We start from the raw sequence: 13,268 nt of genomic DNA on the forward strand, positions 1-13,268 counted from the left end.
CCTCCTGCCCATGGAAAGAGGAGCACTGAAGGAGGAGCATTCAGACTGAAGGGGAGCTATTGAATGATATGCTAAATCACCCGTCTTTCATTGAACATTGACACACAAAACAGTTCTCATATGGAGCACAAAAAATTAACTACATTTAGAATGATTGTATCAACCACTGAAACTTCTGACTACATTGAAAAGTGTTGGCCTACATGCAAAACGGTTAGAGCATCAGGTCTGTTTAAATAGTATAAACTGTACATACAGTATCAGAGATCTCAAAAAACAAGACTTGGCGCCTTCTCTGGATTATTGTTAAGGCTATTGCACACAGCAAACCACAATTTAGCCGTTAGGAGCAAAGGAAAGGGAACCCGTGTTGCATATCATGGGCACACAGAAAAAAACACCCTTCCCTTATACAACATAACAATGTGTTTCTCAACCGCTCTTGTCGCTTGTACTTGGGCTTGGAGCCAATTGGATATGCATTTCCCCAACAGCCCCAAGGGAAGTTTTACCCATTTACATTTTTATTGGCTTGTGCCTTTTTTCAAATTTCTACTACTGAGTGAACCCGTGTCAGGGCACACGTCAGCAGGGTAGAGATGTTCTAAAACCTACCACTTCCTGTTTCACCCGCCTTTAGAGAGAAAGTTGTTTTTGCTGATTTTATACAGGTCTCTTTATATTTCTGTATGAGAAAAGCTAATGACAGCTTATAAGCATGTAATAAAGGATGGACACAGTCATCACGTCACTTTCACTGCCTGTTCTGATGTAGGCAACTGCTAGCACAGAAAAATACAATGATAAAATACTTTTTAACAATGAGTTACTCTGAGTGTGTTAGGTTTATTACCAATGAGCTGTAAACATCGCCTAAGAGTCTGTCTGGCTGTTCCAAAGCCAGCAGCAACAAGGAACTGGATTTTAAGCATTATATAGACAGGCCTCACCCTAAACAGGTGGTGAAACCAAAACCTATTTTTGTTTACACTAGTTTGGGTAGCATTACTCTATGTAGAGATCTTACACAAAAAGGGTGTTGTTCATAAAACAGCAGAATACAGTGAATACAGTGTTCTTAAAACATGCGCAGACTAACTGGCAAGCGTCTTCACAGACATTTTCAATCTCTCCTTGTACCAGTCTGTAATCCCAAAATGTTTCAAGCTGACCACTGTTGTTCCTGTACATAATAACTCCAAGGAAACCTGTCTAAATGACTATCGCCCTGTGGCACTTACATCTGTAATTATGAAGTGCTTTGAAAGGCTGGTCATAACACACATCAACACCATCATCCCAGACACCCTGGATCCACTCCAATTCGCATACTGCCCCAACAGATCCACAGATGACGCAATCTCAATTGGATGCTAAACTACAGGACTGTTTCGCTAGCACAGACTGGAATATGTTCTGGGATTCATTCAATGGCATTGAGGAGTTTACCACATCCGTCACAGGCTTCATTAATAAGTGCATCGACGAGGTCATCCCCACAGTAACCGTACGCACATATTACAACCAGAAGCCATGGATTACAGGCAACATACTGTACTGAGCTAAAGGCTAGAGCTGCCGCTTTGAACGAGTGGGACTCTAATCCAGACGCTTATAAGAAATCCCGCTACGCCCTGCGATAAACCATCAAACAGGCAAAGAGTCAATACAGGGCTAAGATCGAATCCTACTACACTGGCTCTGATGCTCGTTGGATGTGGCAAGGCTTGCAAACTATCATGGATTACAAAGGGAAACCCAGCCGCGAGCTGCCCAGCGACTCAAGCCTACCAGATGAGCTAAATTTCTTCTATGCTTGCTTCGATGCAAGCTACACTGAATCATGCATTAGAGTACCAGCTATGCCGGACGACTGTGATTACGCTCTCCATAGCCGATCACTGCTTGGTATGGCAAATGAACCACTCCTCGATTGCAAAGTGCTACAGAGGGTGACACGGACAACCTAGTACATCACTGGGGCCGAGTTCCCTGTCATCCAGGACCTTTATATCAGGCGGTGTCAGAGCAACAGTGGTGGAAAAAGTACCCAATTGTCATACTTGAGTAAAAGTAAAGAAAATGACTAGAAAATGACTCAAGTAAAAGGGAAAGTCACCAAGTAAAATACTACTTGAGTAAAAGTATTTGGTTTTAAAATATACTTAAGTATCAAAGGTAAAAGTATAAATCGTTTCAAATTCCTCCAGACAGGACGATTTTCTTTTTTTTAATTAAAGGATAGCCAGGGGCACACTGTAACATAATAAAAAATTAAGCATTTGTGTTTAATGAGTCCACTAGATCAGAGGCTGTAGAGATGACAGGGATGTTCTCTTGATATGTGCGTGAATTGGACAATTTTCCTGTCCTGCTAAGCATTCAAGGAAAACGCTTGTTCTGGCGTAAACCTAACACCTCTCATCACCCTGAGAACACCATCCCCACAGTGAAGCATGGTGGTGGCAGCATCATGCTGTGGGGATGTTTTTCATTGGCAGGGACTGGGAAACTGGTCAGAATTGAAGGAATGATGGATGATGCTAAATACAGGGAAATTCTTGAGGGAAACCTGTTTCAGTCTTCCAGAGATTTGAGATTGGGATGGAGGTTCACTTTCCAGCAGGACAATGACCCTAAGCATACTGCTAAAGCAACACTCGAATGGTTTAAGGGGAAACATTTAAATGGCTTTGAATGTCCTAGTCAAAGCTCAGACCTCAATCCAAATCAGAATCTGTGGTGTGACAAAGATTGCTGTACACCAGCGGAACCCATCCAACTTGAAGGAGCTGGAGCAATTTTGCCTTGAAGAATGGGCAAAAATCCCAGTGGCTAGATGTGCCAAGCTTATGGACATACCCCAAGAGACTTGCAGCTGTAATTGCTGCAAAAGGTGGCTCTACAAAGTATTGACTTTGGGGGGTGAATAGTTATGCACGGTCAAGTTTTCATTTTTTTTGGTCTTATTTCTTGTTTGTTTCACAATAAAACATAATTTGCATCTTCAAAGTGGTAGGCATGTTGTTTAAATCAAATGATACAAATCCCCCAAAATCCTATTTTAATTCCAGTTTGTAAGGCAGCCAAATAGGAAAAATGCCAAGGGGGTGAATACTTTCGCAAGCCACTGCATTATAATCTATCCTGATGCCTAGACATTTTGCCCTGCCTTCATGTAATACCTACCTCAAATACCTCATACCTCTGCACATTGATCTGGTACTGGTACTCCCTGTATAGCTCAATTCTTGTGTATTTTATTCCTCTTGTGTTACTATTTTATTTTTACTAATATTTTTTAACTGCTTTGTTGGGAAGGGCTCGTAAGCAAGCAAGTCTACACCTGTTGTATTCGGACGCCTGTGACAAATAACATTTTATTAGATTTATACTGTTTATTTTTTGGGCGGGGGAGAATCTGCTCACTTGACAAGACTGAACTTCACATGCGGAGTCTGCGGTGTAGCAGTGAACACTCCCCAGTTGTAACTACACATATGCTTCTCCCCACCGGAGCCCTGGCTTTAATCCCCAGGTCTTTCTTCCTACTTTTTCTTCCACCTACCCGTCTCCACTTGGTGTGGTACAACTGTCTGAATAAAGTACAATTAATATGTTTGTTTAAGAAGATAAAAAAACATAACTACACAAATTAGTTTTATTTCTGACAGACAGGTGATTCAGATACTGCAACGGTCCTGCTAACCAGGATATAATGACCAATGATGCCCCTGGATGAACTTTCCTAAAGCCAATCCAGTCAGTCACCCCACACCCAAGTAGAAAGTTTCTGAAGGTGCCTTCCTAAGATAAGGACACCCTTTGTTGCTATAGTGGGTCTATTGTTCACATTTTTAGGGCTTTCTTTAATCATAAGTATTTAAACATGCATTCTGGAAGCTTTCTGAAAGACTTTTTCTACACAAGAAGAATCATTAGGCCCATTCACAGCACAGGGTTAAGGGAGAGTTTAGCCTGGGGCTAAGCATGTGTTCACACTTGCACATTCTAAAGTGGGATAGCATCCCCCTTAGCCCAGGGTTAGCTGGACCTGTTCCGGTGCAGGGTTAGCACTGATTTTTCGGGGTTAACCCCAGAAACAGTGCCAAAATAGCCAGTGTGAAACAAGGTCAAGAACAATGCCTTGAATGCTCACTGTCCAATCACAAAAGCTGCACTGTCACTTAATTAACATTTGCTCGTGATGTCTGTAATGTGCTCTATACGTTAGTTTGATAAGCAAATTCATACTATTTGTCAATGGAGTGCGTACTGGGAGCGGAGTCAGAGAGTTGTGAACAGGAACACACTTTATTTAGGCAGGAGAAACCAACAGACAGACGCCACTGCGTCGAAACCTCCATCCAATATGCCAAAGGGCAAAAACGCGCAAACAGTCACAATAATAATAAAGTACAAATAAACATACCTCGTGAATATACAACACGGAAATAAACGCACACCAGAAATAGCGCGTCAAATGACACGTAACACGAAACAATCTCACACAAAGACATGAGACGGGAACAGAGGAATAAATACATGTAGTGTGATTGGGGAATGAAAACCAGGTGTGCAGGGAACAAGACAAAACGAACGGATAAATGAAAAATTGAGCGGCGATGGCTAGAAAGCCGGTGACGTCGACCGCCGACTTCGGCGGAAGTCATAAAACTATTTTATCCTTCCATCTGAGGACAAAAAACGAAATACTTTCATCCTTGCAAACGCTCAATTTTCATCTGTTTTCATAGCTTTTGTATTGACATTTTATTGGATATATCCATGATAATAATATTGCTTCATGATTTCGCCTTAATCAGAAAAGTTGTCTCGTTCGTGCACATAATTCTCTGGTGTTGGGTGAAATTGAATTTCAAAAGTGAAACAATTGTGTCTGAGGTCAGACAGACAGGCGGCAATTTTATACAAACCATCAGGGTTGGAAATCAAATGCTAGGCTCGAAGCGAAAGGGTATGTGTTAACACATGTCTCATTACTTATAACATTGGTCACGTGTCAGATATATAATCAAATCAAATGTTATTGGTCACATACACATGGTTAGCAGATGTTAATGCGAGTGTCGCGAAATGCTTGTTGGTCGCATGTTGTGTTTGTCCACGTTTTCCCAGGGCTTTGGAATAAAAGTGTGAATCCTTAGCCCAGGGCTAAAGCTTAGCCCAGGGTTAACAAATGGTTGTGTGAACACAGGCTAAACTATTCCAGGGCTAGTCTAGCATGGGGGCTATGATAGCCTGGGGCTAAGAACAATGCAGTGTGAAAAGGCCGTAGGTAGCCAGGCAAAAAACTTAGTCCATGGTTAACAAATGCTTGTGTGAACACAGGCTAAGCTATCCCAGGGCCAGTCTAGCCTTAGGCTAAGAATATGCAGTGTGAAAAGACTTGTTAATATTTTTAAGAATGCCAATTTCATGAGGAATTGAATGAATTCTGATAAACTCCAGCTACTTAGAGCTACGTAAAGCAAAACCTGTTTGTTTTTATGACTAATTGTCTACATCACCACTGTTTATGGGTGACATGCAGTGATAAGTCCCAGATCTGAACCTCTCTCCATAGGTGTCATGTTCTATTGATGCAACCCCATAATGCACCTCATCTCACTTCACAGGAGACAAACTTTGCACAAAAGCACAGGCAGCAGGCAAAAACAAGCATGAGGGATCGCTCAACCTGACTACCTCCTACAAGCTGGCAAAAAAAGGTTCCCCTCCCCCAAGACTCCACAGACAAAGATCAGTAGTACCCCTGTAAAATCATTTCAGATAATGGTGTTGTGCATTCTAATATGAATATTGAGAATACCTTTATGTTCAAACATATTGGAACAAATAATGCAACTGAGATTTATGCACAAAACAATCCACAATTCTTACTATTGTAGGCTTAGTCACATGACAACAGGAAGATTGATGGGCTCGCCTTCCTTTGATTCTTTGTTTGGGTATGGCAATGCAAATATCAGGATTTGGACTGTGAAATTTAAAATTAAAATCGACAAAACTCTTTAACAGATGTTTTATGTTGCTAAATCAACCTGTTGGCAAAGGGAACATAGTAAACCGTGAGAAAATGAAATGCTCTGTAAACAAGACTGCATTCCAAATAATTTTTTTGTAGCAATCAAATGGGTATGTAGGCCTACTATGCATTCAAGACAAATATCCATTGAACAACCATCTTGTGTAATGAATAAAATGTAGATTTATTTTATTGAAGAACCACCCATTTCAATATGTTGAAACAAGTTGGCATTCCTTACAGATTTTTTTATATTTTTAACCTTTATTTAACTAGGCAAGTCAGTTAAGAACAAATTCATATTTACAATAACGGCCTACACCGGCCAAACCCGGACAATGCTGGGCCAATTGTACGCCGCTCTATGGGACTCCCAATCACGGACGGTTGTGATACAGCCTGGATTCGAACCAGGGTGTCTGTAGTGGCGCCTCTAGCACTGAGATACATTGCCTTAGACCACTGCACCATTCGGGAGGCCAACAGATGTGAGATAAAAACCATATTTGCTACCTTAAACCCTTTATTTTGGGTTTAAGGGGGTAACCCAAAAGTAAGATTCAACAACAAAGAGTGAATCTTATTTTCTATCTGGTATTAAAAAAGTGAAGGTAGGTGATATTTGAGCGCTTCAATCATGACAAACATGTTCTCTTTGCTCACTTGCTGTGGGCCATGGATGAGTTCTGACTGGAAAACAACCATTGTTGACTCAACCTCTCCAAGGCATGGCTCATTCTTCTCTTTATCTCCCCTGCATTCTTACTTCATTTTAATACCCATTCATGACTAAAGAGTCCTCTTACGGCTGTTTACACTTCTGATTTGTATTCTAAATAGCTCATAGATCTTTTGTATTCTGATTGTTAAATGCTATCTGCAAGCTCCTGCTGCTTACACTGGGGTCTGCAGACTTTTTCCTAAACCTTTTGGAACATAAATGTGTTATACATTGTGCGAAAGAATAGTGCATGGCAATAAAACAACTAATAAGAGTGAAAACATCACAAATTGATCTCGTTTAAACGGCCTTCACGAAAATGGTTTCAATGTCTCTTACATGCACTCGAAACAATGTGAGCAACACTAATGCATTTCACAGTCCTTTCTCTCTCCTTCCATGCACAGATTATGAATTATCTACTAAAACAGGATAGTGAGCACAAAATGCAATGAATAGTTGGGTAAACATTTGTACTGAAGTCACAAAAGGTGTTTATAACAGTCTTATTTACCCTCTATTAGCCCTAGAAATTGTTTTGGAACTCAGCATTGGCCCCCAAGAGTATTCTAAATCAATAAATGTTATTTTCTGAAGGTATGCTTTTGTAATAAAAATCTTTATTCTTCATTGAGTGTGGAGTCAATCTTTTTTTTTTTTTTTACTTAACATGAAGTCAGTCACTGCCTCTACATTTAATCCATCAGCACACACTTCAACCACAGGGACAGAAAACAACTGTTTGCCAGTGGCTGGCTTTGATAAGAGGACCCAATCCAATCCTTTACAGTGGGCATTCTCTCGCTCTCTGGCCCCTCTGCAGGAAACAGAGCCCAAAAATGTGTTAGTTAAAAGAGTTGAGTTCCTAACAATACTGCCACCTCATCTCCTCATATTCACATCAACTGCTGGTCTGTACTCTGCACTATGTATCTGATGGGATTGGCGTGGTACATAAAAACACTTGCTTTACAACACAAATATACGTTGAACTGATAAAGTGGGTGGATTCATTCAATCAGTCAGTAATATCAGATTTCAAAGAGGATAACTGCATGCTACAGGCTGCAGCTATTTGGTTACTGAGTAACCCTTTTTTTAACCTAAAGATCATAGTGACCTTCCCCGTCATCACCCAACACTAGCTGGGGATTACTTCAACTGAAATAAGAGATGGTGAGAGTAGTTTGGTTAGAAAAGGTCGAGAAAAACGAGTGCCACGACCTGTCTAAGCATGAGCATATAAGAGAGAGAGATATTTCAAATCCTTTGGGTCACTTAACACTTGGAAAGTGTAGACATAACAGTAGGCCTACTTAGAAAGTGACAACCTGTGGAAAAAACTGTTATCAAACATATCGAATGCCAGAAAATGCCTATCAGCACTACCAAATCGATGTTATCCATGATGCTGTGGAATGCTATGAGACCAGGCTGGATGAAAGAAAGGTGAAACCTAGTCAGTTGCACAACTCAATGCATTCAACTGAAATGTCTTCCGCATTTAATCCAACCCCTCTGAATCAGAGGTGCGGGGGGCTACCTTAATCAACATCCATGACATCGGTCGCCCGGGAACCAGTTGTTATTGGGGGTTAATTCCCTTGCTCAATGGCAGGACTGCATATTTGTCCACCTTGCCGGCTTGCGGATTCAAACCCGCAACCTTTAGGTTACTGGCCCAATAAACGTAACCGCTGGGCTACCTGTCGCGGAGGAGTATAGTTGATTTAGTGAGAAAAGTACATAAGTGCAACAGTGGCAACCCGTCATTCTGCCCCACCTGTTTTGAGCCGCACTTGTTTAGCTACAAAAAAAAATTAAAAAAATATTTGCCAGTAGATTGTTGACTTGATTCATGATGATGACTGCTAGCTTGCTTGCTAAGATTTTGAAAGTATGGTGTTGACATCAGTCCAATCAAAGCTACTGTAGAAATAATGGGATTTGACACAATTTTATCTGTGGCCAATCACCTTGAGCCTTCTTGGATGGGCACTTCTAATGTAACTCCATGGCAGCACCCAAGGGGCTTGAATTTTTTGAGCTCTCCTCGTCGATTTTTGCAAGTTATTTTGGCATCAAAACAATGTAAAAAAATGTTTTATAATTGAGTTAATAAAGCTGCATACAAACATGGTCTCTTTTGGCTTTCTTCAGTAAGTCAGCTCCAAAAGGCAGGTGTTTCAGCCTAGCTCAGTGCTTTCTGTGGTGGTGGGGCAGCCAGCGGAAAATACGGAGCATAGGGGTTGGTAATGTTCTCTAGTTGCGCTACGATTGGCTCAGTGTTCTGTCACTCATGGGGACACTACGTCACAGCAAAATCTACGGGGAGAGCTCGAAAATTCAAGCCCCATTTTGAATGGTCATCCAAATTCGGTCAGGAACTTGGGCCTCTTTCTAGAGCTCCGACCTGAAGATCACTAACGCCATGATTCAACCTTGTTTTTTTCCTGAGTTCCCAGTTGTCTTGAAAGCACCATAAGTCCAGAGAATGCCAGACTTTGATGACAACATTTGATGACAAAATTTGCCCATGAAGGACCGCCGTGATTAAAATGATCCCATATGGTATCAGGGAATATTCCCTTTTGACTGACCACTGTTCAAGTGAGCATAGCACAAGATGATGAGTCCAAAAATGTATTGTTTGCTGCTGCAGAAATTATGTAATATGCCAGGGAGATATGTATACTGTAGCTAAGAATGTAATACTAAGTGTATGTTGCCTAGTAAGCTGTTAGTAGCCCATGTGCCTCACCCAAATAAGTTGGTCCCTTTTCCCCTCATAATTTAGCATACTGTTCTGATTTGGTGGTGCACATGTAGCTTATAGACTGTTTTAGCGAAATGTCATCATCAAATATTGTAAGTGCTTTCATTGTCTGCTTAAAGCCCCCTTTTATTTATGCTATGGTTCTGACTTGGTGTACAGGGAGAATACTGTAAGAACGGCCCATGTTCTGAATTCTGTAGTTGTACTTTTCAAAAGTGCTGAACAAATAGTTATTTATATTGACTATGTCCGTCCTAGCTCAGTCATTAATACCTTAATCGAAATTACAGATTGCCTCTTATCCGCTCGTCGTCCCCTTATGCCATAGTTTGTACATCTCAATTGTCAGTAGAAACCACATTTGTTTAAGCAAGTCAGCCATATCACCTATGTTTTTTTAAATGGCAGTAAATGAGGTTGAATGAACTGTTCGCTGTTAGCACGGTGTAGCAGTGGTAAGGTGTTGGGACAGCTTTATGTAGACCCTAACAGTTTATGGGCACCGTTTGTCACCGTTATAGTCCAATTAATGTATTGTTTCGTGTTGTGTTGTGTAGTGGCTTTGCTGGCATGCATCTAAAAACATGTTTGGGAGTTTGCCACACCAAGATGTACATGCTAAAATCGCCACTGAAGTGCACGGAGATTCCAATACCAATTAACGCCTCATTCAACACTCCAACACTCTAAAATCTGTCCAATGTTTAAATATTGCAAAAGGGCTACTGGGTAGATTTCTCATTGCCTCGTCTATGCATTCAAGTGACGTCGGCCACTTCTGTGAGAACCCTAAAAACGACAGTGTCACACGCGACCAAGGCTCCTCCTGTGGGAGGAGCGCAAGAAGGGTAGGATATTTAGGTGCATTCGAATCCTCAGGTTACTAAAGTTATTCAGACCCGCGGAGATAACCTGCATCACTGCGTTGCCACGATGTCTTCTTTTTACGAGGTCGAAGTGAGTTTACCATTTCAGTCATTATTTCAAATTATAGTAATTGTATCTATAGCTTTAATATAGACATAGGTTCTATAACACATTGTTCTATACAATAAACGAGGCTATGTTTCTCAAATGACTATTCTGTATAATTCGCCGCAATTTTGCTATGTATTTTATTTTCTCGAAGTAATTTATCAATGTTTCTCAAATAACACAAATATAGCCTTATAATAGGCCTAAACTATTCCGTCATAACTAACTTAGTTTTAAGTATGTTCACAAATAGCCAATTATTATATTTAATAGACTTATTGTAAACGATTATAATATTACACTTTGTTTTTCTTTTTTGCAGCACATATTTTTGGACAACAGCACCTATGAAGAATCAGGGGATTTTGACTTGGATTTGGGTTTCGAGGAGCCGTGCAACAGAGTCGGAGGTGATTATTTTCAAAGGATCTTCTTACCGACAGTTTATGGAATAATCTTTCTACTTGGAATCGTCGGAAATGGACTGGTAGTAACAGTGATGGGCTACCAGAAAAAGGTCAAAACGATGACTGATAAATACAGGCTCCATCTTTCTGTGGCTGACCTCCTACTCGTCTTCACGCTACCTTTCTGGGCGGTGGATGCGGCCAGCAGTTGGTACTTTGGTGGCTTCCTCTGTACCACTGTGCATGTGATCTACACCATCAACCTGTATAGCAGTGTACTGATTCTGGCTTTCATCAGCGTGGACAGGTACCTGGCAGTGGTGCATGCCACCAACAGCCAAACCACCAGGAAGAGGAAGCTGCTTGCAGACAGATGGATCTATGTGGCGGTATGGCTACCTGCTGCTGTTCTCACTGTGCCTGACATAGTGTTTGCCACAGCTCTGGATAGCGGCTCCAGAACCATCTGCCAGCGCATATACCCCCAGAAGACTAGCTTCTACTGGATGGCTGCGTTCCGTTTCCAGCACATTCTGGTGGGCTTTGTCCTGCCTGGTTTGGTCATCCTCACCTGCTACTGCATCATCATTGCCAAGCTGTCCCAGGGTGCCAAGGGTCAAGTGTTGAAGAGGAAGGCTCTCAAGACCACCGTAATCCTCATCCTGTGCTTCTTCAGCTGCTGGCTGCCGTACTGTGTGGGAATCTTTGTGGACACCCTAATGTTGCTCAATGTGATCTCCCATAGCTGTGCCCTGGAGCAGAGTCTGCAGACCTGGATCTTAATCACAGAGGCTCTGGCATACTTTCATTGCTGTCTCAACCCCATCCTTTATGCTTTCCTGGGTGTTAAGTTCAAGAAATCTGCCCGAAATGCACTGACCGTCAGCAGTAGGTCAAGTCATAAAGTACTGACTAAAAAAAGAGGACCCATTTCATCTGTATCCACTGAATCTGAGTCTTCGAGTGTCTTGTACAGTTAAAAGTCACCATCCTTTGACTTTTAAATCTCAGGTTGAAACTAAGCTTTCTTTTTCAGGGACAAACTACATTCTCTACAGTTTTGACATCTTTGTAAAAAAACTAACAAAAAATAAGCTCTTTCTATTTGTAGTTGCCACTTACATTTTTTGTTCTCTGTAAAGAAAATCATTTTATGTACAAAGAAGATTTAATCTACAGGCAGAGCCTGATGTCCATTGACTGGTCAACTGTATATATCAATCCTGCTACAGACGCAATTCCTTGCGGACTATCATAGAGGATGCATTGTTCTAATACGGGACGTGCCATACTTCTTCATGTCTGCTTAGGGATACTATTTGTCCGTTTAAAATATCTGTAGATAGTTATTTGCCTTTTTTCTGTTCGCACTTAACTTGTGTGATTAGAAGTTATTATTTATTGCTGTCGCTCACACTGAACGTTTTGTATCATTATTTCCTATTTTGTTATAAGTGTTTATCATTTCAATGTCAATGCTATTTTGTTCAAGTGTTGTAAAATAAAATATTGATAAATGACATGTAATGGCCATGGTGTTCATTGCTTCTCAACCTTTTCTCTCTAAATGAGTGACTAATGTCCCCCGGGGGCCTTATTTGACTGTGGAGGAGGACTGACCAGAGAGTCTTGTAATTGCAAGAACATCTGTGCACTTTTATATCCTAAGCAGCCGCGGCACTACAAAAGCTCTGAGGTCGAGTCAGAAGGATGAGCACCCATATGGCTGGTTCTGGAGTAAGAAAATAATGTATGTTTAGTTTAGGTAGACAAACTGCACCCCTCCCCCAATAATGTAGTGGCTATGTAATGATCCAGTGTGTTTCAACTTAATTAGAACATTTTAAAGCAATCTATCAGCATGAGTACACAAATAGAGATGCTGACTGACCGATGTCTTTGTTCCAATCCGATATTGGTTATAATAATACAATAGGGAACACATGATTCCCATTTAATGGACTTTTTTTTAAAAGATGTACAGCAGGGGTGGTCAACTGTTATTTAAGAAGGTCCAGTCACACATTTCCTAGGTGGCAAAAGGTCCAGATGGATATTGTCATTTATCGGCGTAGTAACAAACACTCATCTCACAATGCATGTATCCCGAAACTGTTAACACCCCTCTTGTAGGCGGAGATAGCATTTTGCAGTTTTAAAAGCTAATTTCCTGCAACTCTACACATTTGTCTTGGGGCAGAGAAAATGTGCCATTTTATAAGCTAATTTCCTGCAATTCCACACATTATGCAATTTCTTATGTGTGTTCATATACCTGAGTGACTCCACAAAAACCAATGGGTGCCCCCATGGGGTAAAGCCCCCTGGGCATGTAATCTG

At 41.1% G+C, this 13,268-nt stretch overlaps 1 protein-coding gene across 1 annotated transcript; it reads left to right on the forward strand.

The window, feature by feature from the left end:
* Positions 1 to 10,394: 10,394 nt before the first annotated feature.
* On the forward strand, positions 10,395 to 12,452 carry LOC115160672 (C-X-C chemokine receptor type 4-like). The gene is made up of 2 exons (XM_029710921.1): positions 10,395 to 10,503; positions 10,844 to 12,452. The coding sequence occupies exons 1-2, from the start codon at positions 10,480 to 10,482 to the stop codon at positions 11,906 to 11,908; spliced, it is 1,089 nt and encodes a 362-aa protein (XP_029566781.1). The 5' UTR covers positions 10,395 to 10,479; the 3' UTR covers positions 11,909 to 12,452.
* The last annotated feature ends 816 nt before the right edge of the window (positions 12,453 to 13,268 follow it).

Source organism: Salmo trutta, chromosome 24, assembly GCF_901001165.1.
Source record: "Salmo trutta chromosome 24, fSalTru1.1, whole genome shotgun sequence".
Taxonomy (NCBI): Eukaryota; Metazoa; Chordata; class Actinopteri; order Salmoniformes; family Salmonidae; genus Salmo; species Salmo trutta.

Bases quoted from the DNA above. Each gene is read 5' to 3' on its own strand.
- LOC115160672 (XM_029710921.1), top strand. From the start codon at position 10,480: ATGTCTTCTTTTTACGAGGTCGAA. The intron at 10,504-10,843 runs GTGAGTTTACCA...TCTTTTTTGCAG, and splicing joins CTTCTTTTTACGAGGTCGAA to CACATATTTTTGGACAACAG.